This window comes from Poeciliopsis prolifica, unplaced genomic scaffold, assembly GCF_027474105.1.
Source record: "Poeciliopsis prolifica strain line A6 unplaced genomic scaffold, Auburn_PproV2 SCAFFOLD033, whole genome shotgun sequence".
In the NCBI taxonomy this organism is placed as follows: domain Eukaryota; kingdom Metazoa; phylum Chordata; class Actinopteri; order Cyprinodontiformes; family Poeciliidae; genus Poeciliopsis; species Poeciliopsis prolifica.
In genome coordinates this window covers 1,731,486-1,758,578 of record NW_026562408.1, presented here as the reverse complement: position 1 = coordinate 1,758,578, position 27,093 = coordinate 1,731,486, and the positions used below count along the sequence as shown (strand labels likewise).

The following is a 27,093-nucleotide window of genomic DNA, read 5'->3' as shown; positions in this document are numbered from 1 at the left end:
CACATGTTGCCAGATCAGGATTGTCTTTCTCGTTTTCATCAGGACAAAAGGTCAAATCCTTCCCTACAAAGGCTTACAGCTCCTTACACTGGATCCTTGTTTGAACTGGCATATTTAGTTATGCATGATTTTACAAGAGCTGGCATGTTCAGTTGAACATCCACACTAATCAGATTTGCACAATTTTTAGCCGTTGCCTGCTGGACTATGTAGCATTTAACCTTTGTGCTGAGAACAGACTGGCAGTCGGATCAGGAAATGAATCAGTTAAGAATGAAAGACTATGAGGAAATTGTTGCTTTTTTGGATGAGTGGGGCTGTTTTCAAAAAGTCGTCTTTTTTTTGCTCTGTGCGAGTATTATCCCCAATGGATTCGGTGCTTTCAATCTTGTTTTTCTGACTGATGTACCAGATCACCACTGCTTCGTACCGGACCTCAATCTCTCAGGGGAGTGGAGGAGAAGCATTATACCAAAAACAGTAAGTCACCTCATTCAGGTTCCTGGAATATTTCATTTTAGTGTACTAATTAGCTGTACATTTTGCTAGAACAAAAAAATGCTTGTTTTTTTACAAGTTTATTGTCTTTGTGTCGTTTTAAAGCATAAATGTTTCAGATGAGTCATATGAAAGAAAATAGGTACAAGGAGCAGTTTTCAGATAATGATTTTATTGAAAAAGGGAGAAACGGGATTTAACCAACTTCACCTGGAATATAAATTTCCTTTGTTTAACCTCACCAGACCGAACGTAGCCCAGATTATTCCTACAATCTGTTTGGTGATATGAAGTAGACTAAATTATCTTAACAAATTATTGTGAAGATTCTGGGTTTTCAGGTTGTTTTGAGATCTGATTTGCCTCAGTTTTGTTATTATTTTTATTTAGTTTGGTATCTTGTTTTTATTCTTTAAGCTTCTCATTCTGAGCTCATCCTTGCCGGTTGCTCGTAACCTCCTGCTGTCTTTTTTCTGTTTTATGTCTTTTTTTATGTTTCGTCTCTGGTTCCCTGTGGTTTTGTTTGCGAGTTTTTTCTTCTGTTTGCATTTTGGATCCTCCAACAATCACTCCATGACAATTATTCAGTTTTTTAAGAAATTCTTTTAGACACACTGTTAGTATCTGAAGGTTGAAATGACATGTTAAGGCTTCATAACTATAGCAAGCCACAAAGAGAGCCAATTTTTACGTTAATGTTAATATTTTACAACATATGTAAAACATTAACAGTGAAGTGGTAAAGTGGAGAAATATTCTTAAACGATTGATAATGACTCAGAGTTCATTATCAACTCATTAAAGTCACAAAACGTTCAGGACGACATCCGAAACGCTCCAGAACTCGGCATTCAGAAATATACCTCAGGATTTCCAACTCCCAAAGGCCTCAGTGTGGAAAAATTCTTCTGTGTTTTTAAGGTTATTTCAAAGTTCTGTTTAAGTTTTTAGAGGTAATTTAATCTGACAGCTCTGGATGTCTGACATATGTTGCTCTCATTTCCTCTCTTGCTCTCAGTGAAGCCAGACGCTTTTGTCCTCTGCTCCTGCCTGTCCTGCCTGTCCTGCTTGCTCTGTTTTTGTCTTTTTCTCTATTTTTGGAGCCTTTGTTTGCACATCTTCCAAATCTACAAATTGTGGATAAGGTCAACCAGTCTTTTCAATGCAATTGATAACATTTTCTAGACAAAGAGTCTGGACATGGGAGAGTCCTCTTGACCTGCAGGGACACACCCGGCAGAAATCACCCTGGATTTATTCATGATAACAGGATTTGCTGTTCGGAGCTTGCAGATACCTGGATTATTGACTAATTTGTGACAGACTTGGCTGAATTCGCAAACACTCGGACTGTTGGTGTGGACAGAGTGGGATGCGAGTCTTACGAAGACTCGCAGCCCAGTTGAGGAATCTAAAACTCACTGACAGAATGGAATGGATCTTGGAGAAGTTGCTAGTTTTGGATCAGTGGAACGACCAAACTAATTTGGATAATTTGGAACTGAGATGTATCGGAGACTGAAATTTATAATCTAAGACATTCTGTATCTGAATTAGCTTACCCTGTTTTGCCTTGGAAGGGCTGCATATTTCTAATCTTCTTGAAGATATGTAAACATAACACTCCTTTCCACCGCCTGTTATCGATGCAGCTGTGGAGCTGAGCACTCCCAAGGACATTCCTTGATAACAACATCCTATTGGACTTCTGTCAGGAGGCTGAGCAACGTGATTTCATGGCCCCGAGATGTCATGCCTTGTTGCTGAAAATGTGCTGTATCAATAAAATTTCCTTCACATTTTACCTCTGTGTTTCTAAGGTGCTGAATGGAAAGCAGGAACTAAGCAGATGCAGCAGATACAGGCTGGATGTGGTCCAGAATCTCTCTGATCGAGGATTGATTCCTGGGAGAGACATCAACCTCACCGACCTGGAGGAGGAGCGATGTGTGGACGGCTGGAGCTACAGCACAGACACTTACCTGTCCACTGTAGTGACAGAGGTGAATGTAATTTCTTTTCTGGTTTTTGTTTTGCCTACTTGTTTCCTGATGAACGCCAGACAGAGCTTATCTTGGCATCCTTTCTGTCTTGCTTCTCATGTTGTAACATGTGTGCTCTTATGAAGTTATGAAGTTATGAAGTTAACTGTAACATGAAACATGGTTAAGTACCCGCCCTTTCAATTCTCTCCCTTTGAGACCAGCAGTCTGTTATCACAAGCATAGTCTTTAATCTCAGTATTTATGGAAAGATAGCAATACACAACCTCAAAATCTACTTCCAAACTAAACAAGATATTGTTCATGAGATGTGCCTTGTCTTCCTTTAAGCAGAAACCGCATAAATAGAAAAGCAAGCACCAGAAATATTTCATAAGTCCTGACAAAGCAGGAAGGAATACTGAGTTCCTTACTGGATTGCTGAAATGATCTGCCTCTCACTGAATAGACAGCGACAGGCAAATGCTGCTTGTAGAAATCTTAAATGTAAGAAAACTTAATAAATCTCCAACGTTATTCTGTTCCATTCCTTCAGTCCAATCAGCTACTGGGCTGAAGCTACTGGTTACAGTCCAGTAGCTTCATCAGTGTGTGAATTGTGCATGACTGGAAATGACTGACTTCATGTCAAACATTTTTGAGTGTCAAAATTGTTTGACCGTCAAATGTTTAATTTCCTTCTTGATAATTCAAATGAAAACTACATAACTAAGTTCTTTTTCATAATCACAGTTTAACTGGTGTTGACCAATTAGATATTTTCTGAAATATGAAGGAAAATATTTAAAATTGTCCTTAGCAACCTGCTATTTGTACAGCAGGTTCAGGAGATAACCTCTCTCTCTCTCTCTCTCTCTCTTTCTCTCTCTCTCTTTCTAATAAAACAAATGTAGCAACTTCATAAGAGCAAAATATGGATGTAAATGTTTTCACCAGGACATGATTGTAGATTATGATCCACCACTGAAAATAAAGAAAGAAAAAAAAACATTTGAGCATCATATCACTTAAGGTGACAGTTTCAAAATGATAAGATTCTGATTTAGACAGGTTCTGACTTTATCACCTACAGTTTGGAGCACATTATGTAAAACATTAACTGCAACAACTTCTTAGCTATTTACCAAATGCTTTTATTTGCAGGTCCAAGGTTTATATCATCTGTCCTTCATTTTCTTCTTGTTAATTCCTGGTTGTGTTTGTATCTCTCTTTCACCTATTTATGATGACTACTGGGAAAGAGGGTTAGGGACACACTTTACCCGATGGTTTTACAAAGTTCACTCTTTTTTAGTTAGAATGTTTCATAGCATAATGATCATAATTTCTTAGGATTTCTAAAATAAATTTTAAGACATAAACTACATCAGTCTTCTTGTGAAACATTGTTTGTAAATCTGAGTGAATTGAATGCTTCACCAGAACCTCGTTAGGAAATGAGCAGCAGGGAAAACAAACGTGAACATCATGGGCAACTATCACCACTTCCAATAGAGCCAAAGAAATGGGAAGAAATGCGCAAAGCTTTACTGAGCAGAGTTTATGTCATTTGTTCAATGTTGGGATTTAAATAAATTGCATGTTTCAGTTTGACTTGGTGTGCAGTGACCAATGGGCGCAGCCATTTACCACTTCAGTTTTCTTTATTGGGGTTCTTGTTGGATCCTTCTTCTCGGGACAGCTGTCAGACAGGTAGAGCAACTTTTTTTTTTAACTTAAAAGCAGATTTGCATATTCAGTTTAGTAATTATTTTGAAATATGTTTTAAGAGGCTTCTGAGGCTAAAACAGTTCAGTGGGTTTAATTACAGTAACTATCAAAAATATCAATTCTTCCTTTTCACATTTTGTCAGATGAAACCCATAAACACATCAGTTTGTTTTCTTGGGATTATATGTGGTTAGACTAATACATAAATTGTGCATACATATTTCACAACAGTAAAAAATATATTTACTAAAAAAAAAGTGTGGCATACATCTGTATCAATTTAACTTCTAAAATATCCAATGTAAAAACCTCTCTGTACCTAAACAGTAGATACAGTCCGTCTCTGTAAAATGTCATGTATGATACAACTTTGTTGGAGGTCAATGGGACATAAAAAATCACAAAGACCAAAAACACAATGTAATTCAAAGCAGGAGAGATTCTGGTCAGATGGGACCTGCATTTTATGGTTTGTCTGAAATGCTAAATGCTATTTGTACATAAAAATTAGCAAAAAGGAAAATGTGAAATAGTGGCATTTTTTGCATTTTTTTCAGAAGGAACAGGAAAGAAATGAAAGTTGGTAGATATGAGACTAAATGCAGAGATGTGTGGTAACTTAGTACTTTTATGCAGTTATATTCAGACTTTGGTCAAACAACTTTACTTTCAAAAATAGTTTTGCTGTACTGTATTTCTTACTTTTATTTGAGTAATAAAACTGAAGTGGCACTAATCTTAAGTAAAAAAAAATCTGCACAATTTACTTTACTAGAATAACGATATAAAATCTAAAAATGTAACACATAAAGACACTCAAACGCATTTTATTCTTGTTTTTTCACAACTTTCATGTTCAGATGTTGTCTGCTGAGACATCAGTTCAGTAAACCCAATTATCACAGACGTTTAGTGTTCTAACAGATGTAGAAATTACCTACTGTGTTAGTTTAAGATGTTTAATGCTGAAAAAATTATTTGAAAAGTGTTTATTCTGCTTTAATTTTGTCTTGCATTAGGACCTAATATAAAATATTTCTTTCCTTCATCCTCTAGGTATGGACGGAAACCTATTCTATTTGCAACGATGGCTGCACAAACAATATTTACCTTTGCTCAAGTCTTTTCCACCTCATGGCCCATGTTTGTCATTCTACTCTTCTTCAATGGACTGGGACAAATATCCAACTTTGTTGCAGCTTTAATTCTTGGTACAGAATATGATTTTGACACATAATTCTCTGTATATTCTATCATGATCCAAATAGTTTTCTTGTTTTTGGATTGCAGGTGCTGAGGTTTTGACTGGTAACATACGTATCCTTTATTCATCAATGGGCACATGCTTAGGTTTTGCTGTTGGATACATACTGCTTCCTGTTGTGGCTTACTTTTTGAGGGACTGGAAATCTCTCCTCATGGCTCTCTCTCTCCCTTGTCTGGCTTACATCCCCCTCTGGTGGTAGGTTACTAGAAAACTCCTTGAAATTGCATTTATAACAAGTTACTTGAGAATCTTGGAGACCATGTTGCATTTTAATGAAATGATCCTGTCTAATCCTGTTTGTGGATTGCTTGCTTTTGAGCAGGCTTCTCCCAGAGTCTCCTCGATGGCTTCTCTCTCGAGGCAGAGTGAAGGAAGCCGAGGCTGTAATCAGAAAAGCTGCTCGATGGAACAAAGTTCAAGCTCCAACGGTCATCTTTGAAACTGACAGCGTAAGTTGTCCTTCAAACAGCCTATGTGGTTCAAATCAGAAATCCTTTCTTTCAACAGTCAAACCTGAAACACAAAACATAATTTATTCTAAATTTTGCCCCGAGAGCCTAAAATGAACAATTTCTGATTTTCAACAATTGTAGAGCTTTCAGAAATCGAACATTCAGGATGAAATATTGCCAAGACGTGTAAACATCATCACAAGGTGAGAATGTTACAGAAGCTGAATTTAAAATCTCTTCCATAATCATGTTTTCTGTCTCCGCAGATTAACAAGACTAAATCTGACAAGAAACCAAGCGGCGTGTTGAACCTTTTCAGGAACAGAAGCATCAGAATCACAACTCTCATCATCTTCTTGGTGCAGTGAGTACCATAACTCTCGGACTATAAGGCGCGCTTTAAAGCCTTTAATTTGGTCAAAAGAAACGACAGTGCGCCTTTATATTATTCTGGGGCAAAACAGCGCCCTCTCGTGAACTATCATGGAATAATTCTGGTTGAGCTCACTGGCCTTAAAGTGATTTTGTGTTACACTGCGCTCGGTCGAAATGTTTTAGTTACATTACATTATGTCTACAGGAGTCAGGAGGGGAGCAATACTGTACTTTGACTGACTGAGTTATCTTTTTGTTTGGCTCAATGCGCTTTATGGACTGGTGCTCTTTATAAATGAGGCAATTCATGGACAGTGCGCCTCATAATCCAGTGGAAAATATGGTAGACACCTTTATGTTATGGAAAATAATAAATAAATGATCCTAAATATGGAATCAATATGGAATCAATGCTGATGCTACTTGGCCTTGTCACTATGTTTGAATAATAATAATAATAATAATTAATAATTGAACTATTAGGTAAATTTTCCATGTAAAAATATTTAAAGGGGTATTATGTTCTTTCCAGACACATAGTGTCATTTTATAGGATTTAAATCAAGGCTAAAATCCCTTCTGTTTAGAGTTGTCTTTGATTATCAATAAATGGAACATTGATCAATAAATTATTGATTATTTCCTAATCCATCACTATATAATGTTTTATGATGTAAAGCACTTTGGACTGATTTGCTGCATGAATGTAATATAAAAATAAATCAAGCTTTGCTTTTTCACAGCTTCGTCATGACGACTGGCTACTACAGCCTGTCGTTTAACACGGCTCAGCTCCACGCCGACCCCTACATGAGCTGCTTCATCGCTGCAGTGGTGGAGATCCCTGCATACGTATCCAGCTGGATCGCACTCAGATTCCTTCCCCGGCGACTTTCTGTCTCTGGGACATTGATCCTTGGATCTCTGCCGCTGTTCATATCACTACTGGTGCCAGAAGGTAAGCAAAAAGTTTTGGTTGTTTAAAGCACTGTTTAAGAAATGTTTTGTTAAAGTTAGAACTAGTAGTTTCATATTTTGAAGTAAGAAACATTCATGCCTAAAATGTGTTTCATTCCACAAACTGAACCTCATTTACCTGTGTTAGATGTACTTAGTGTTTCTCTTGCTCTGGAGATGGTGGGTAAGTACAGTTTCACCACTGGGGCCTCCCTGATGTTCGCCTACACCACAGAGCTTTACCCAACATCCCTGAGGAACACCGCAACAGGGACAACCACCACAGTTTCCAGGACTGGAAGTTGCATCAGTCCTTTTCTGTTAAGTCTTGGTGAGGAAACGAGAGCTTGAACCTTTAGAAATACCTGAATCTATGAGTATTGATTCTCTCTTGTTCATTTCAGGTGGATACTTCACCTACTTGCCTTATGTAACTATTGGGTCTCTGGGAGCTGTTACTGCCTTTGTTGCTCTTTTGCTCCCAGAAACTTTTAAGCAACCGCTGCCTGAAACCCTTCAACAAATGCATGAAAGACAAAGGTATGTAGTCAGGTTTTTATCTAACTTAATCTGTTTCTAAATTATTTAATTATGCAGTTTAGAACCAGATCTATAAATAATAATGTAATGTCAACTTTTGAATCTAAAGAAATGAAAATGTTGCCTTTGTGTTTTGTATTATTTTGGTTTAAAATTCAATATTTCAAATTAAAACAACTTTCAGCGTAACATGCAAAACTGAGTGAGGAACATCACTTCTTAAAAACTTAATGTTGTGGACTTCCATGTTGTGTATTTATCTTTTGGATGTATAAAAAGCTTTTATAAACTGATTAAAAGCAAACCAGACTAACTGCCTTAAATGGAGTTGCTTCATGTCAAAAGGAAGAAAAATATGAAAATATCTGGTTTCAAATGTATTCTGGTCAGTTCTTATACACAAGAATACAGTGCAGCTTTCTGTAACATGCAGAGACTTAAATTTTCACCGTAACTGGGTTTATAATCCTCAAACCAAACTGACAGGCAAGCAGAGGCACAAAGACAACCACTGAAAAAGAAATAACAAAATAGCTTTTTTATTTAGAGATTTGTAGCTTAACAATCTGCATCACACTCAGTCGATAATAGGTAATGATTACAATCAACCAGTGGATGGCGCTGGAGCACAAGGTGTGATGAAACAACTATTAACATGCTAACATGCTAACATGCTGCTCCACCTCTAAATGTTGGCTGCAATTTTGTCAGCAAACCTTCACAGAAACGTGTGTGTGAATGGGGGGGGGGGGGGGTGGAGAGGGGGAGGGGTCATTTGATGAATTCAGCTTGCTTTTGCTCATTTGTCTTTTTTTTCACCCAGGAACAAATGTCCCTGCATCCAAAAAGCTGAAGCCTCAGAACCAGTTGCGTTACCAGATAGTCCTCTGTGACTATCTGGTTCTCTGTGACTATCTGGTCCTCTGTGACTATCTGGTCCTCTGTGACTATCTAGTCCTCTGTGACTATCTGGTCCTCTGTGACTATCTGGTCCTCTGTGACTATCTGGTTCTCTGTGACTATCTGGTCCTCTGTGACTAAGTGTTGCTGATTCACCTTTAAATTCAGTTTTTTTAACACTTCCAGAAGTGTTGTTTTCTGAATTACATTGGACATCCCACCTTCCTCAATAGTTTTATTGCTGTTTATGTTAAACAAATGTTTCTGTGTCTTAAAATTTGTGAATTTGAGGAAACATCATCCTTTGTTCTCCCTGAGTTTATCACTACAACATATAGAGTTGGATCCCCTCTGTGCAAAACAAAATAGAGGAAAAGGGATTTAGAAAGGCTCTTCTTTTGTCTTCAACAAAAGAGTCTAGACTCTAGATCAACTTCAGAATCAGGGACTCTTTAAGTAAATCCATTGTTTGTGGATAGAACAGCAGATTTCCATATCCTGAATCTGTTTTCTTATATCTTTTCTGTGCAGTTTTTACTCCACAGAATTTACAGCTGTCTGGCCAGAGATTTTTCTTCAGCAGAGTTTTCCTCTTCTTTAGTCCTGGTGAGAATGTAAGGTCTTTCCTGGCAACATCTGGAAGATAAAATAAATGCACATTTCTTTAGTCAGATTACTCACACTGATATTTAAATAATAATACAGTTAATAATTATAAGTTACAAAAGACCTGCTGGGAAGTGAAATCAGAATTTTGTAAAACTTGTCTATGAAGCTTGAAATGCAATAAAATAGTGGGCAATGCAACTTTTTTGAGTTTGGCTTTGCTTCTTAATCCTCTCAAGCCTGAAGTCATCCCTGGTGCTTATGCATGTCGCTCTATCACATCTCTTCCTTCCGCTTAACTTTCTGGTCAAGCTGATTTTTTGTAGCAAAGCCTCTAACACTGTCAGTTTTCAAGTTCCTTCCTGACTCAGGTTGTTAGTAGTTTGAATAAATGATTTACTTTCTTCATGCATAGTTTTAGGATATGCATGAAGAGAACTGATCTTTTCCCTTTCTTTTCTGTCATCAATATTTTTGTGCTTTTATTTTTGGCCTGCAGAAAAAACATCAATTAAAAAAACAAGAAACTAAAAGGCATGTCAAAATGTGACTGTATTTTTCCAAACTCATTTGAGCTTTTGTTGTTGTCTTGCATTACTTTACCACACGGACAGTGAATGATTTACAGGTTCTAAACATTCCCTGAGGCTTGGATGGGCGTATCTGGTTCAGAATGTTTCATGTTAAATGCTGGAGGTACTGAGAAAACTTGCTAAGCAAGTAGAAGCAGTTCTCTTTTTAGTTTCTGCTACACTTCCCAACACCTAATGTTTTTTGTGCATGTGGAATTTAAAGCTCAAACCTTTAAACACAAAATACATTATTTGATGAAATAAATCAAATATTTTATTAATATATTTTCAAATTGATTTAGCATCTGAATCGATGTAGAATCATAGATGTGCAGGAGTTTTTTTGTTACCCAGGAAATCTTTGCATTTGGCTGATGGTGTCGGGGAGGGGCATCCCGAAGCTCTCAGGGAGGAGCAGACTCAGCAGTGCAGTCAGAGCTGTGAGGCTTCCCACTATGATGTACGGCAGGAACACGGAGTAGGTTCCTGTGGTGTAACATCAAAGGAGAGAATATGTGAATATTTGAAAACTAATGTGAAACAGCATGTCTCCACAAATATAAAGTATGTCAGCTCAGATACGCTGAACTGACACAGCATACACACACGCACACACACACACACACACACACACACACACACACACACACACACACACACACACACACACGTTTCTGTGAAGGTTTGCTGAAGTCAGTGAGCTCTGAGCCAACTGAGCTGCTGTTCTAAAATCTAATTTCTGCCCGGTTGCAAAGAAACGAACAAAACAGAACAAAACGAGTCAGATTTCATTTATAAACCCAGCCAACCTGGAGGTCTGAATGAAACAGTCACATATCTGATTAAAAGTAACTGCGTTATGAAGAGATGAAGCCAAACTCCAGTTTTAATGTTTAAGATGAAGCAGCTCTGACACCTTCTGCAGGTCCAAGAGCCATAATTAGTTACAGCTGTGGGCCTGAGAAGTTTGTAAAATTCAGAGGAACAAACACAGCCTTCTGAATGAAGTCCAGTCAGAGCCAGTCAGAGCTGGACTTCATTCAATCTGTTGTTATTAAAACAACAGGTTTAGTTTTCCACCCAGTAGACTGCTGCATGAATCTGTGGGAGGACTGAGATGACAGACGTCGTCCATTCAGTGAAGCGGCAGGTGAGCCAGACATTTCAGTGTGTCTCTGAACAAAAGCACCACTTTCTGCTCTTCTTTTCCAGTTTGTCACTTTCCCTACAATCTTATTTAAATTTAATGCTACATATGTGAGCCCCATATCTTTGCTTCAGATTGTACCAGTATTGATACAACATGTTATTCTAACCATAAACCTCAATGTATTCTTTTGGGATAACACATATTTTTTGCATGGACAAACAACTGTGACATCCAACTTTTAGGACCAAACTATTTGACTTGGTGTATTTAAGCTGAAAAATATCTAAAATTTTGATATATTCCATCCTATTGCAGTTCTGGCTGCATGTTTAAGGTATTCTGCTCAATATTGTTATCCTTGATTCTCAGTCGGAATAAATCTGCAGACATCAAGAACAAACACAAATTTATTAGTGTGAAGAGACTTGAGGACTGGAGTCTAACTGGAACCGCTCCAGTCGCTGCTGGTTGAACCAGTGAAACCAGTGAAGCCAGTGAGCTCTGAGCCAACTGAGCTGCTGTTCTAAAATCTAATTCTGCTTCTGGCTTATTCCTTGTTCTTTATGATGCTGTTTGTTCATTAATTTTAACTTTAAAAACTGTGACACCTTCACCGGACAGCTGAAATATACGGAGGTATAATCAGGTGAACTCTGTTTCCAATTGAGTAAATTATTAGATTTTATTAAGGATTTAAGATCAAAGACGGCTGAATCCAGATGTACGCTTAAAAATATAATAATAATATGATAATAAAATATTCTTAAGCCCCATAGTTTTGATCTTCCATAATAAGACAAAGTTCAAGGCATCTTAACTCAAGGATTAGTTATTTTGTTTTGCTCAAAGGCTCAGGGAATATGACTGTACTTGCGTAAGTAAATGAAGTATGGAGCAATAATGCTGCCTATTCTGGAGGCCGTGGAGCAGGCGCCGACGGCCGTGTTCCTCAGCACAGTGGGGTACAGCTCTGCTGTGTAGGCATACACAACGGCAAAGGCAGTGGACACCGCAAACTTCCCCAACATCTCAAACGTTATGGACAGAGCAACCAGGTCTGCAGGAAATGAAATATAAAACTGATCAGGTTTGGATATGAAATCCTGATGTAGATGTACAAGCTGTAGTTGTACAAGCTGTGATGTCGTACGTCGTGGTATGAACAGTATGATGAATATAAAGAGTCCTCCTGCAAAAAGTGTTGAGAATTGGCTGAGTCGTCTGGAACACCAGCGGAACATAACCCACGACAAAGCGTAGGCTGGGATCTCGATCACAGCAGACAGGAAACAGTTGAGGAACGGATTTCCATGGAGGTTCGCCGTGTTCAGGGAAAGAGCGTAGTAGGCGATGGTGAGGGTGTTCCTGTTGGAAGCACAAATGATTTACGTTTTTAACTACACAATAAAGCAATAATGAAAAATTGTCGTTGTCTGTGTGGCAAGAATGATGAAAATGTTTAGGACAGCAAAGTATTAAAGGTTGGGAACAATCAAAGATGATGATTGAGGATGAGGATTTGTGTTTTAGCAAGAATTATCAAGAACACTGCAGAAATGTCAGATTGTAGTTATTGTTTTTAAAGAGAGGTTGGGTTCTGAATGGATCTGGCTGTTCCTGTAGTTATTGTGCAGGATAGCAAACCTTTTTGACAACCTGCTCTTTAAGTAACTCTTTATCAACCTGAAATGTGTGAAATGGCCAATCAAAAGCATTCTGATAACTAATTATAGTTAAGAACACATTTATCGTCATAAGCATGAAAGGTACTGGTCATTTAGGTTGTATCACATGACTACCTTTGTTTACTGCAACCAAAAGATGATTCAACCAAAATTGTCTGACCTGTAACTGAAGGGAAACTATAGCAGAAAAAAAAAAAAAAACTTGGTATTTTATTCTATGTTGCATGCCTTTGTGTTTTGTGTTTATGATGTAAAGCACTTTGAAATGCCTTGTAGCTGAAATGTGCTATACAAATAAAATTTGATTGATTGATTGATTGACTGCTGTTGACCTCCAGTGAGCAGGTGGAGAACATCCAGAAGTAAACCACTGTGTTCATTTATTTTCTAACAGCCAGAAACAAAAAAGCTCAGGGGCTTTCTAATGTCTATTGAAAGTTCTGTAACTTCTAAAAGTTTTGCTATACTTGTTTAGAGTGAAGCAGCGAAACCTCTAAAAGTTGCAGGACTGAATTATATTTCTGTCCTACATGATGGCGAGGTGATATTATGAAAGAACACGCCACTGAATCTGCTGTTGTTTATGAAAGTATGAAACAAGGAGCACGTCACAGCATGTTATTAGTCAAAACCAGATTTCTAGCTTCGCCACAGGCATCAAGACTATTAAATGTGTTTCCATTCAACTGACTGAGGTGGATTGAGTTTGACTCAAAGAGACAAATTGGTTCTGTGCATGCAAGACTGAATTTTGTTTTCATTTTTGTCTGTTTGATGGAATCATCTCAAACTCCAGTCAAGGGCCGTGTCCTGCAACTTTTAGCTGTTTCTCTGCTTCAGCTCCTGTCTTCATTATTAGCTCATCAGCATAGCGCTGCAGAGGCTGACGCCACGCTGGTGAAGCAATTTAAACATTTAATTCAGGCGTGTAGAACAACGGACACAAAGAAAAGTCACAGGACTTCTGCCTTTAAGGAATGCAGTTTGAGATGACCGGTGCAAAGACTGCTAGCTCTGCACGCGTAGTTGCTCTGCAACATGTCAGCTGAAAAAATGTCAGACTAACCAGACCAGCCACAGCGTGACAGAGAGCCATCTGATGTTTGGAGAGCGAAGAAGGTCACAGATGTTGAGCACTCTCGTCTCTGTGGTCCTGCCTTCATTCTGGGAGAAACCAGGAACAACACATTTTTAGAAAGTAGCAGTAGCAACATTAATTAAAGTTAATATTATGATTGATTAGCAGGCTTGGCAACTTTTATACCTCCACTTCTGGCACACCTGCAGTAATTGCAGTTTGCAGTTTTAACGATTCTGCCGAAAGTGGCAACGTTTTTCTCACAGCTTGAAGAACCAGAGAAGTAATTCTACAACATCTTGTTTTTGCATCTTCCTTAAGAACAAAAAGTACTTAGAATATGCATTAACTCATTTTTATCAAACAAACTCTTGGAACCCTGCTGAGGGTCTTGCAGTATTTTTATTGAAGGAAAATGAAGGGCCAGTGTCTGCACAGAGGAAACTATTATTCATTATTTGTTGTTAATTGTTCCTTTTTCAAGTTTAAGCACAATGCTGAGACCCAGCAGGAAATATTTTCTAAAGGCAGAATTTCTCAGTTACAGAAATGATTTTCTTCTTAACATACAGTGACTAATACACTGTGGGTTTGCTTTAAAACGTAACTGTTGTTGCAGTGGGTTCACCTGTAAACTTTTTAAAGAATATATAGAAATATTGCAACCTATATCCGACATTTCATTCTTTTTTTTCCAATTTCCTCACTTTACAACCAAAACATTCATATGTTTGAATTAGATTTTATGTAGTAGACAAACACAAAGTATCATGTGTGAACTGAAAGAAAAAGGAGGCATGGTTAACAAATTTTATATGTGTATTTTTCATAAATTATCAGAAAAGTTGAGCTTGGCCATGTCCAGAGGGACTCAACTCTAATTTGGTTGCAGAGTTCACACAATGCAGATGATGGAGAGTGTTTGATGCTCTGACCTTTAGAGGCCTGAAGATGACGGGTGGAGATTCAATCCTGTTCATCTTGGCAGCGTTCCGGATGATGACCTCGGCTTCCTCCACTCTGCCCTGGGAAAGCAACCAGCGCGGAGACTCTGGGATGAACCTGACTCGTTTGCAACATTGTGGACAGAAGGAGAGAGAAAATGAAGACTTCAGTAATGATGCAAAGCTGTTATGGTAGGTGATATGATTGAGTTTTGCACAGCCATAAATGCACACTCTTATTAAAGGCAATTTTATCAAAACAGCATATTGGAATCAAAGCAAGGAATTAGAAGTTTGTGAATCAGGAAGAAATATTATAAAGGAAATCAAACCTGATAAAGTTTTGATTCACATTTTCTGTACCTGTGTAAATGTAAATCCATGACATTATTTGTGCATTTTTATTTCTGTGCATATGAGTCATATAAGTTATCAGACAAGTCATTTAAATTTATAATATGAAGCATTCTATACAAACACTAGCAGAAAACAACCGTCATGTTTCTGCTCTAAGCAGCTATTTTAACCTTTAAATAATAAACTTAAAATAATTAAGTTTTAATGAATGACTCGGTTCCATATCACAGTAAAAGTATTTGATGTTTAAGCTGCACTTTTGCTCATCACTGATAGTTTAAACATGTTTAATTGTATCAATAAATGAAATAAAAATCATTTATTGAATAAGACTGTTCATGCGATGAATCATTAACAGTGTGTTAAAGACAGGAAGCTTCCCATTTAGACTTCTTTGTGTGTTTCATCACTTACAAATTAATGAAAAAATCTATTTTTCCAACCTTTCCTCCAACCAGCTGCTATATTTTTTTTAAACATGACACATCTAGTTTATTTGTCTTGTGCCTCTGAATCCTACAAAAAAGTTCTTGTATGGTTTCTACCATAAAAGTGTTGTAAAAAAGTTGCCAACCTGGGTTTTAATGGCCTGTCATTCAGAGGTTACAACAGAAAAAAACTTTTGTTAAACAAGCAGCTGCAAGCAGTGATGCTGGGAAAATCCCTGAAGACAATCCAGAAATCACATTTTGGAAGGACCAATCATTGACTCTTTCTGAGCTGCAACTGCCAGAGAACATGGAAAGAAATCTGAAACAAATCTTCCATGAAAGAAAATCAACTCAAAAACAATATGCAAACATGACACGTACCAGAAGAGCGGCAAACAAGCGCAGCCTGCCAACATGAAGCCCACCTGAAGCATCCTCCAGCCTCTCACACAGAATGCAAGCAAAGGTAGGAGTGTGTAGCCCACCGCGAAGGAAAGACACACCCCAGCAGTGGAGAAAAATGTTCGGACCTGTGGACCTAAAATTTCTGCTCCTGAACACAAAAGTATGTTGCATTAAATTCAAATCTGTTTGGGGTATTGGTTGGGCGCACAGGGACTGACATACCTAGAACAAATGCAACCAGGTAATTGGAAATTTGCTCCACTGCAATAAGAAAATACAAGACGACAAACATGATCCAGCTTGAAGAAAAAATCTGAATCAGTGTTGTGGCTACTTGTAGTCCGATGGTACAAAACATCACCATTTTCCTCCCAAATCTAAAATTGACACAAAGCAGAGAGAGGTTAGTGAACAGTTAGTTACATTCTGCTGCATTATTGTAGTGAAAGCCAAACCCTTGTTCTACGTTTTGCTCTGGACCCTGAGAAATAATGGCTGGCTGTAGGAATGGAATCTGTTGAAGTTTCAAATGATTTTATCTGATGACAAGTGATGGTTTTATAGAATTTTTGACTTGTATGAAGTTTACCTAAATATTTTCTAGATTATGCATTTAAAAAAACTGATTTGTTTTTAATGTTTAAAACCAGAACAGTGAGTGCCTCGAGTTAAGTTCAGTTGTAACAAAATATTTAGTCTGCAACCTGTCTGAGAGCTGTCCTGAAACAAAGGAGCCAGCGAGAATCCCACCAAAAAACATAGAAGAAGTGAACGGCTTCTTCCAGCTTTCATCACACACCAGGTTCCACTGTCAAAAAATAAACACAAATCAGTTCAATTCAGTTTGGTTAATAAGTTACAAAAAGGGAGAAACAGTAGCATCATCAAATCAGTTAATGGAGGTAACAGGAACCTTTGCCCAATTTCTATGACAACTTTAAGTTCAGTACTTTTGGTTTATCCATTTATGAACCAAAATGTTGAGATTTTGGTCCCAGATGTGATATGAGGGCAATTTATTTTTTTATTCCATAAAAAAATAGAATAACTTGTTGTCACACACTGAAAAAAATAAGTCATTGGATGAACATAAAAAAAATTATGGAAAGGATTTCCACCTGATTACTTTGCTTTATTTCAGCACCATGTACTTGTGTTACACCTATTTAAAGCAAATGTGTTAGGTCAACCTAATTTATTAAGATTATTCCAATGTAAAGCAAATGTGTTGGCTCAACTTGTTACAATGGTGATTCAATGGGTGATTCTAAATCAAACATGTTGGCTCAACGTAATATATTGTGGTTATTCTTATATAAATAAAATGAGTTGGCGAAACATAATTCATTAAGGTTGTTCTAATTTAAACCAAATATGTTGGCTTAACCAGAATTATGGTAATGCAATGGATGATTGTAAATCAAATGAGTTGGCTCAACTCCATTCATTAAGGTTATTCAAATTCAAATGAAATGTGTTGGCTCAACATATTTTTTAAAGGTTCCTTTAACTGAGTTACTATAGCGTGACCCAGTGTAATGCAATACAGCCAGTCCAACTAATCTGCAATGTTTAGGACCAAATCATTGATGTGACTTCATTAAGATGAATGTAAATCTAGTTGAATCCACCTTATTTTACAGTGGTACCTTCACACTACCTGATTCAGTAGGTCCAACTCACTAAAAGCAAGTTAGCTCAACAAATATGCTTCATGCTAAAAGACAGCTAGTTAATCGTGTGGAAATCCTTTCCATTATTTCATGACGTTAATTCAAAGACATTTTTTCAAGCGTTAATGAAGCATTTTAAGATAGCACTAGGTGAAAGTGTAGGAAGAACACTCAACAATTAGAAAAGGTACAACACAATTGTATTTTCAGAATTGTTATACATCGTTTTTTTACACAGCACAAAACACAGCCGAGTTGGACATTGAAATAAAAAAACAACTACAAAAAGGTTACAGTTTCATTTCCCAGCCAATTCTTTACAACATAAAACATGTCAGTATAGTTGCTCAACTTAGAGAACTGTAACAATATAAATCTTTTCTACTGCAGACTTTAAACACTCATTTTCCATATGAAACTTTACTCAACTTAGCAGCGAGTTTCATATTGAGAACTTGTGCTTTCTTTGATAAGTTCTTTCCATCCAATTTCATTATTATTTTCTGTATTACTTCAAAGGTATGCTTGAGTTACTGAGCAAGTTGAGTGCTGAACACACTAAACTTGAGGGTAGCTCAAGTTTAGTGCGTAGATTAGTCCCAGCAGCATCACTATTGCAGAAGATACACTGCCCAAGCTGTTCATAACTTCCACCTCCTCCAGGACAATCCCAACATCCAGATGTGCATCGGCACCCTCTGCTCAAATGACGATTCCGAGGACAGTCTCGGCTTTGGCCATTTCATTCATCAACGTCCTAAGGGAGTTAGGGAAGGGTATTGGGGGGGAGACAATTCACATGTAATTAAATAAATAAATTAAGACTGACATTGATTGAGTCACTCATGGACCTTAGTTGGTGAAAGTATTTTAACAACTCTTAGGAGTTCTATTGTAAACACAAAGAGAATTTAACATACCATGTACTCTCTCACCAGCTTCTCTGGATCTTCATTTAGGTACACACAGACCTTTGAGGATGCACTCTCGTCTGACCTCAGCAGTGTCTTCCTAAATATGCAGATCAAAAAACAATGAGAACAATCTCAAAACTCCAGCAGTATAGGTTCACACACTTGAAAACATAGCTACATTCAAAGGAAGTGACAACAAAAGTGATCAGTGGCTTGCAGTCTGTTTGAAAGATATTTAAAATTGTTAGTATCCCTTCATTATGCCATGACTAAAATTGAGTATAACATCTCATTTAAACATCTAACTGAAGCTGTTAGATGTTTAAATAAAGACATGAATATATCACCAAGGAAATATGTGAAAAGTACAGAATGGTCAACACAGTCTATATCCTTCTACTTAAATGAATATGCAAAGCATTCCATGTCTTACAAGTACATGGACAGTCTATGTGTGGGCATGGATAACGTCGCATATGCCGGTGTTTAAGTGTAAAATGTTTTAACAGGTCATATCTACGAGACAGAGAGAGACTACACTCCTTACATTTCCACATCCCCACGCAAATAAAACAGACTGGCCAAATAAATGTTTAGCTGAACCCTAGCTTTATAAGCTCTCTAACACTACATTCAGTCACTTTAGATCTGGCAAAACTTACTATTAGCCACTGAAATCTATAACTTGATAGCCGATGAGCCCCTTGACCAGTACTTACGCAGGTGGATTACAGACAGGTGATGTTCTGAAAGAGATCAGATATATTTTCAGCCATTAAAATATGCAATTCATACTGAACTGAGTTGTATCTTTTAGTACAAGTCCCTTGAATGCCTCATGAATATAACCACTGGACACATGCAAGCACATATGTGCAGAACAATGGTGAATTGAACATGGTAGAAAGCAATAGTAACATAGGTCAAAATGAGCACAAACAATCAACACAAAAACATCACATTTCAAAATTAAACCAATGAACTTCAATATTGTTTCTGAGCTACAATTATTTGGGGACAACAAAGAAGAGTCCAAAAAACCCCAACATCTTTACAGCAGAGGAATATGTATTTTAAAGAAAAAAATAGAAAGCTCAAGTCTGTAATAATGGATAATCCATTGAGAGTTTTAGCCTGACAAAATATACTAGAAATCCATAACTAACAGGTATTTAAGGAACATTTAACAAAGCTCAGAAAGCAATGCTTTCTGCAGGTTTCACCGACTGAAATGTAGGACTTTTTATTACCATAATTAATTAAGAATCTCGATGATGATAGAAAGGTACCAAAGTGTGTGTGTGTATCTACATTTACCTCCATAGTAACATTACTGAAATAGAATTAAAATAGTTAGAAATAGACTGATGTTAGATCAGTGTGTTAAAAATCCACTAAACCTCCAGGGAGCTGAGGAGGAGCAAAACTGTGACATTTCTGGGGTCCATTTGTGTCTCTGGCAGCAGCTTTGTACACCACATATGGCTCTGCAGACTTTTTTCGCACAGAATGTACCTAACATGGTGCGGCGATAAATGTAAACTTACCAATGATATCACATATAGCTAACTGCCTTAACCTAACCGACTTAATCTACAAAACATGAAATAATGTGACACAAGTATGGAACAAGTAGAAAATGGTGCAAATGGTAGAGAAATTTTAAGTTACATATTTTTATATGGATTTAGATGAAAATAGTTTGACTCTTACCTTCTTCAAATTAAGTAGATGCACGCCAGGAATCTCCCCTCTGCCCTTGAAAAAACCCAACAAGGTGCGAGCCAGTTATCTCGCGTGATTTTCCGTAATCTCTTGATGTCGCTGGATCCTCTTCAGCGGGAGATGTGTTTTTTTTTTATTAGATTAACTTTGACAAATATTGATATTGAATAAAGTAAAAAAAACACACACACACACACACACATATATATATATATATATAACTCGCGTATATATATATATATATATATATATATATATATATATATATATATATATATATATATATATATATATATATATATATATATATATATATATATATAAAAAATAAAAAAATCCCTTCTCACCCACCGCGGGTGGTTCTTATCCTCTGAGCTCGGGTCCTCTACCAGAGGCCTGGGAGCTTGAGGGTCCTGCAGTATCTTGGCTGTGCCAAGGACTGCACATTTCTGGACTGAGATGTCTGATGTTGTTCCTGGGATCTGTTGTAGCCACTGCTCCAGTTTGGGGGTTACTGCCCCGAGGGCCCCGATGACCACAGGCACCACTGTGGTCTTCACCTTCCAGGCCCTCTCCAGTTCCTCCCTGAGGCCCTGGTATTTCTCTAGTTTCTCGTGCTCCTTTTTCCTGATGTTGCAATCACTTGGTATTGCTACATCTACCACAACGGCTTTCCTCTGATGTTTATCCACCACGACAATGTCTGGTTGGTTCGCCATTACCATTTTGTCTGTCTGGATCTGGAAGTCCCACAGGATCTTAGCTCTGGCGTTCTCCACCACCTTTGGGGTGTTTCCCACTTTGATCTTGGGGTTTCCAGTCCATATTCTGCACAGATGTTTCTGTACACTATGCCTGCCACTTGGTTATGTCGCTCCATGTACGCTTTCCCTGCAAGTATCTTACACCCTGCTGTGATGTGCTGGACTGTCTCAGGGGCCTCCTTGCACAACCTACACCTTGGGTCTTGTCTGGTGTGGTAGATCTGGGCCTCTATTGCTCTGGTGTTTAGGGCCTGTTCCTGGGCTGCCAGGATGAGGGCCTCTGTGCTGTCCTTGAGTCCAGCTTTTTCCAGCCATTGGTAGGATTTACTGATATCAGCCACTTGGGTTATTTGCTGGTGGTACATCCCATGTAGGGGTTTGTCCTCCCATGATGGTATCTCTGGCACCTCAACCTCCGTTCCCTGTTGTCTGAGACATTCACTGAGCACATTGTCTGTTGAGGCTTTGTCTCTGATGTATTTATGGATCTTAGTTGTTTCGTCCTGGACAGTGGTTCTCACACTCACTAGTCCTCTGCCTCCTTCCTTGCGGCTCGTGTACAGTCTCAGGGTGCTGGATTTGGGATGGAACCCTCCATGCATTGTTAGTAGCTTTCTGGTCTTAATATCTGTGGCTTTTATCTCCTCCTTTGGCCAGCTAATTATTCCAGCAGGGTATCTGATTACTGGCAAGGCATAGCTGTTTATCGCACGGATTTTGTTCTTGCCATTGAGCTGGCTTCTCAGGACTTGCCTTATTCGTTGGAGGTATTTAGCTGTGGCTCCTTTCCTTGTGACCTCATCGAGGTTGCCATTTGCTTGTGGTATACCTAGGTACTTGTAACTGTCCTCTATGTCTGCTATTGTTCCTTCTGGGAGTGAGACCCCTTCTGTGTGGATGACCTTCCCCCTCTTTGTGACCAGCCGACCACATTTCTCTAGTCCGAATGACATCCCAATGTCAGTGCTGTAGATCCTGGTGGTGTGGATCAGTGAGTCGATGTCTCGCTCACACTTGGCGTACAGCTTGATGTCATCCATGTAGAGTAGGTGACTGATATTGGCCCCATTTTTGAGTCTGTATCCGTAGCCAGTCTTGTTGATAACTTGGCTGAGGGGGTTCAGGCCTATGCAGAACAGTAGCGGGACAGAGCATCTCCTTGGTATATGCCACATTTGATGGACACTTGTGCAAGTGGTTTGCAGTTGGCTTCAAGGGTGGTTTTCCACAGCCTCATCGAGTTTGCAATGAAGGCTCTCAGAGTCCTGTTGATGTTATACATCTCTAAGCATTCAATGATCCAAGTATGCGGCATTGAGTCATAGGCTTTCTTGTAATCAATCCAAGCCATGCACAGGTTGGTGTGTCGGGTTTTGCAGTCTCGGGCAACTGTGCGGTCTACGAGGAGTTGGTGTTTGGCTCCTCTGCTATTTACACCGATACCCTTCTGTGCCGTGCTCATGTGTTTATCCATGTGTTTGCTTATCTTGGCCGCTATGATGCCTGACATGAGCTTCCAGGTTGTGGAGAGGCAGGTTATTGGTCGGTAGTTGGGTGGGACTGGACCCTTTGATGGATCCTTCTGGATTAGGATTGTCCGCCCTTCAGTTAACCATTCAGGGTGAGTCCCACTTTGTAGCAGCTGGTTCATTTGGGCTGCCATTCGCTCATGGAGAGCAGTGAGTTTCTTTAGCCAGTAGGCATGGATCATGTCAGGCCCTGGTGCTGTCCAGTTTTTCATACCTGAGACTCTTTCTTGGACATCTGTCACAGTGATGGTTACCGGGGCTTGCTCAGGGAGGTTGCTGTGGTCCTCTCGTAGAGAGATCAGCCACTGTGCATTGCTGTTGTGGGACGCCTCCCTTTCCCATATGCCTTTCCAGTATTGTTCCGTCTCCAGCCTTGGTGGGTCTGCTCTGTTGTTATTGTTACCCTGCCATTGAGAGTACACCTTAGCTGGTTGAGTGGAGAAGAGCTGGTTAATCCTTCTGGATTCATTCTCCCTTGTGTATCTCTTTAGGCGGCTGGACAAGGCTTGGAGCCTCTGTTTGGCAGTCTCGAGTGCTTCAGGTATGGGCATCTGCCTGTACTTTCTGGGTACTGGTCTTTTCATTGCACCCTTGTGGAGCTCTGACAGTTGGCTCACTTCCCTCCTTGTTACCTTGATTTTAGCCTCTAACCGTCTTTTCCATGGTGGGTATTGGGTCTCATGGTTGCTCTTATAGCCAAGTATCTCAAGGATCACTGATGCTGAGTTGTAGATCAGCTCATTGGTTTCTGTTATGGTGTTGGTAGGGATCGTTCTCAATGCTGCATTCACATTCTCAATGAGACTTTCAGATGGTACTTCACTCAGCCGTTGTAATTGGCGCCGGGGAGGCCTGGTTGTCATTCGGGTCATGATTCTCTCTCTCAGGTCAGCAGCTGTCTCGTTCAGCTCTGTTTCGCTCATTGGGGCCGTGTATCCCCTCACTGGGTGGGGACTTGTAGTTAAGTCCCCACAGTCCTGACATCCAGGTTCCTCCCTTTTGCCGTAGCATTTGTGTTGTATCTCGTCAATCTCAAGTTGTGATAGCAGTTGCCGTTTGCGGATGTTGGAACACTGAGCTACTAGTTGTTTAGCGCTTAGTGTTGACTGGGGATGTCGAAGTAACCATTCCTTCCCCAGTCTTTGCATGTAACCTCTCTCACTAGGGTTACTTGAGTAGTAGCATTCCAACAGATCCACATTTTCATCTCTCGCCCATTTCCGTCTTGTTCCAGTAGCCCATTTGTCATCAAGGTGCTCTGGTTCCCCAACACCTGACGCAGACCTTGTTTGGCCGGGCGACGTCTGAGCCGGCATGTTATGCAACTTAGTATCTCTCATGGTATGAGGTAGGCAGTAGCTTGAAGGGTCTTGCCTAAGGACCCAGACTGGATTCGAACCCTGCCCTCTCGGGTGATATACTGATGCCTTATGTATTGAGCTATCCAGTCAGCTCATATATATATATATATATATATATATATATATATATATATATATATATATATATATATATATATATATATATATATATATATATATATATATATATATATATATATATATATATATATATATATATATATATATATATATATAAGATACTGCGCAGGACCCTCAAGCTCCCAGGCCTCTGGTAGACGCCTGGGAGCTTGAGGAATTATTCAAGTTGAGATAACGTCATTCAATCACGTTAGTCCAGTTGAGAGAAAAAACCGATTGTCTCGCGTGTTCTCGCGTGATATCCCGTGATCTCACTCGTTGTCGTCAGCACAATATCAGTCTAAATATAATGAATCATGTTAGCTCAACATGATTCAATTTTATAAATGTGAAGTCGTGGAATATCTTGTTTATCCAACATGATTTTATCACGTTTTCGCTTCAAACCCAACATTATTGTGTGAAAGGTACATGATATTTTTTTGTTAATGTAATACGCCCCGACGTTCTTTTTTTTTGGCGGAAGATCTAGCTGACGTAATTGAATCACGTTATCTCACCTTGAATACATTTTATTCCATTTGCGAGAAAAAACCGATTGTCTCGCGTATTCTCGCGTGATATCCCGTGATTTCCCGTAATCTTGCGTGAACTTGTGTGATATCGCGTGATATCACTCGTGGTCTTCAGCATAGGATCGGTCTGACTATAATGAATCATGTTCGCTCAACATGATTCAATTTTATAAACGTTGAAGTTGTGGAATATCTTATTTATGCAACATGATTCTATCATGTTTTTGGCTCAAACATGCAATTATTTAGTTAACAGTACATGATATTCTTTTGTTAATGTGATAACCCCTGAGGTTCCTTTTTTACAGTGCAGCTGAGTGCAGATATGTTCATTAACAATTTCTATTTTGCATGTTTGGTCGTTTTATCCTTCACAGAATGAGACTTTTTAGTGTCCATGCTATAGATTCATTCCTATACATAGTAAATTATGATAATTACTGATTTTAATCATAAATATACCAAAACATAATGGATTTGCTTGTGTTTTGCAGGGGATCTTTATCAACAAAATCCAAAAGTCTTTCTGGATGTGAACCAGGACAAAATCCACACAGCATCCCTTAAATCCACCCACCTCAGAGACAATAGTAGATTCATACACGCTGTGGTCAAACTCCCATCCGTCCAGGCAGCTTTCTTTGGGCACGTTGGAGAGATTAACGTCCAATCCGGGCAGCAAGCCTCTCTCCGTGTAATTTAATAAATATTCCACTTTGTATCTGGAGCACTTGCTGGGCACCAGAGCGCCGCCGCGGCTCGCATCCTCCTCCAGCGGGATGCTGCTGTTCCTCCAGGCGGCGCTGAGGTTCAGGTGCGCGGGCAGCGCGCAGCGGTGATCCGGCGTGTCGGCCAGAAACACCACAGACAGCGCAGTGAGTCCATTAGGGACGAAACTCAGGCAGAGGAGGAGAAACGCCCGCTGATGGAAACGTCCCCATTCTCCCAGGAAAGAGGTCGCCGCCTCGTAATCAGTGATTTTGCTGGTGTCAGAAGTTGCAGCGGGCATTTCGAACCAGAGTCCGGCGCATGGATGAATGCGCGCAGGTTGAGGTTTTCTCCAGTCTAGTTTATTTCCTGCTGTGAATCTGTCCAGCCCACAACTCGCTGTGACAAGATTTGGGGTGTTTCTTGTTCTGTGCTGCTGCTTTTCCCTCCCAAAGCAACTAAACTTCCGATGGGAGTCATTTGTCCTTGATTATGATGGATCATAAACTACAACTTCCAATGAAGAAACACGAAACGCTTTAATATGTTGCGGCTCTTAAATTAAGTTTTAGAGTTTTGCTTTTTAATCAACACTCAAAATTTCTCCATATTTACCCTAAATAATGTTTTTATAGGATCTATTTTCGAGCATCTTTGGAGACAGATGATCTTTTTAATCACAGCTCATGTTCTGACTGGCTTTTGAAGAATTTGTGACTAAGAACTCCTCCTTGGTGCAACGTGACCTTCTTTAAACTCTTCCTACTGAATGGAAGAGTTTTGGTCTTTTCCACTATGATGCCATTAAATAATTTTTGTGGTCCTGGCTGGGTTAATCTGGGTATGCAGTAATGTTTCAGATCAGCCCAGGGTGCCATTTATTTACACATCTTGACAGCAAATCTAAAATAAACGATTCAAAAATGAGCTTTTCTTTAATTGTATATTTAAAACAGTGAGGAAATGCTCTTGCATGGGTCTTAAATTAGGATAACCAAATCGAGCATCCACAGAACTGCTGCTGCCTGACATCTTGATGACCTGGTTTGTAAGATTAACTGAGGATTTTGTTATAAAATTAATATTTTTGTGTAAACAGACCTAAATAAAAAAAGCTCCAACGTGTCTTCATGCTGTTACTTTTCTTAATGTTTCGCTACGTGGAGGTGGTTCATCTGAGAAATACAATGATTTAAATCGGCTCCTATTTTAATCATTTTCTTTTCTCTCTTCTAGTTACATTTCTGTCCATTTAATTTCTGTTCAAATTCAAGCAAGTTTTAAGTTGCAAGTGATAAAACAAACAGCCAACATCAGTAAATTCACGAACAAACAAGTTGTACACACTGAAAAAAATAAGTCATTGGATGAACATAAAAAAATTATGGAAAGAATTTCCACCTGATTACTTTGCTTTATTTCAGCACCATGTACTTGTGTTACTCCTATTTAAAGCAAATGTGTTAGGTCAACCTAATTTATTAAGATTATTCCAATGTAAAGCAAATGTGTTGGCTCAACTTGTTACAATGGTGATTCAATGGGCGATTCTAGATCAAACATGTTGGCTCAACGTAATATATTGTGGTTATTCTTATATAAATAAAATGAGTTGGCAAAACATAATTCATTAAGGTTGTTCTAATTTAAACCAAATATGTTGGCTTAACCAGAATTATGGTAATGCAATGGATGATTGTAAATCAAATGAGTTGGCTCAACTCCATTCATTATGGTTATTCAAATTCAAATGAAATGTGTTGGCTCAACATATGTTTTAAAGGTTCCTTTAACTGAGTTACTATAGCGTGACCCAGTGTAATGCAATACAGC

At 38.8% G+C, this 27,093-nt stretch overlaps 2 protein-coding genes and 2 long non-coding RNA genes across 6 annotated transcripts; 1 reads left to right on the top strand and 3 right to left on the bottom strand.

The window, feature by feature from the left end:
* The first annotated feature begins 72 nt into the window (after positions 1-72).
* LOC129373435 (solute carrier family 22 member 4-like) lies at positions 73-8,695 on the top strand. Its single transcript, XM_055051342.1, has 11 exons — positions 73-480; positions 2,319-2,501; positions 4,090-4,193; positions 5,268-5,422; positions 5,502-5,673; positions 5,801-5,927; positions 6,197-6,294; positions 7,049-7,263; positions 7,411-7,593; positions 7,667-7,802; positions 8,626-8,695. The coding sequence occupies exons 1-11, from the start codon at positions 259-261 to the stop codon at positions 8,693-8,695; spliced, it is 1,665 nt and encodes a 554-aa protein (XP_054907317.1). The 5' UTR covers positions 73-258.
* LOC129373437 (uncharacterized) lies at positions 5,929-7,485 on the bottom strand. The gene is made up of 3 exons (XR_008607363.1): positions 7,402-7,485; positions 7,116-7,250; positions 5,929-5,991 (listed from the first exon to the last, which is right to left on the bottom strand). It is a non-coding gene; the product is annotated as an uncharacterized LOC129373437 (long non-coding RNA).
* LOC129373434 (organic cation/carnitine transporter 2-like) lies at positions 8,326-25,643 on the bottom strand. 3 transcript variants are annotated; one of them, XR_008607361.1, is made up of 10 exons: positions 25,130-25,643; positions 16,635-16,738; positions 16,153-16,307; positions 15,907-16,078; positions 14,729-14,855; positions 13,782-13,879; positions 12,181-12,395; positions 11,901-12,087; positions 10,231-10,366; positions 8,326-9,338 (listed from the first exon to the last, which is right to left on the bottom strand). XR_008607361.1 is itself a non-coding variant. In XM_055051340.1 (10 exons), the coding sequence occupies exons 1-10, from the start codon at positions 25,559-25,561 to the stop codon at positions 9,251-9,253; spliced, it is 1,710 nt and encodes a 569-aa protein (XP_054907315.1). In that variant the 5' UTR covers positions 25,562-25,642; the 3' UTR covers positions 8,326-9,250. The 3 variants fall into 3 exon arrangements, 2 of the variants coding, with proteins under 2 accessions (XP_054907315.1, XP_054907316.1); XM_055051340.1 differs by having other exon boundaries at positions 11,905-12,087; positions 25,130-25,642; XM_055051341.1 differs by lacking the exons at positions 15,907-16,078; positions 16,153-16,307 and having other exon boundaries at positions 11,905-12,087; positions 25,130-25,640.
* On the bottom strand, positions 18,523-20,350 carry LOC129373436 (uncharacterized). The gene is made up of 3 exons (XR_008607362.1): positions 20,231-20,350; positions 19,180-19,263; positions 18,523-18,614 (listed from the first exon to the last, which is right to left on the bottom strand). It is a non-coding gene; the product is annotated as an uncharacterized LOC129373436 (long non-coding RNA).
* Positions 25,644-27,093: the final 1,450 nt, after the last annotated feature.

Coding starts and splice junctions, on each gene's coding strand:
- LOC129373435 (XM_055051342.1), top strand. CDS start 259: ATGAATCAGTTAAGAATGAAAGACTATGAGGAAATTGTTGCTTTTTTG. Junction 5,928..6,196: donor TCATCTTTGAAACTGACAGC/GTAAGTTGTCCT, acceptor CTGTCTCCGCAG/ATTAACAAGACTAAATCTGA. Junction 7,264..7,410: donor ATCACTACTGGTGCCAGAAG/GTAAGCAAAAAG, acceptor TACCTGTGTTAG/ATGTACTTAGTGTTTCTCTT.
- LOC129373434 (XM_055051340.1), bottom strand. CDS start 25,561: ATGCCCGCTGCAACTTCTGACACCAGCAAAATCACTGATTACGAGGCG. Junction 14,856..15,906: donor GCTTGTTTGCCGCTCTTCTG/GTACGTGTCATG, acceptor CAAACGAGTCAG/GTTCATCCCAGAGTCTCCGC. Junction 10,367..11,904: donor TCCATACTTCATTTACTTAC/GCAAGTACAGTC, acceptor GTTACACCACAG/GAACCTACTCCGTGTTCCTG.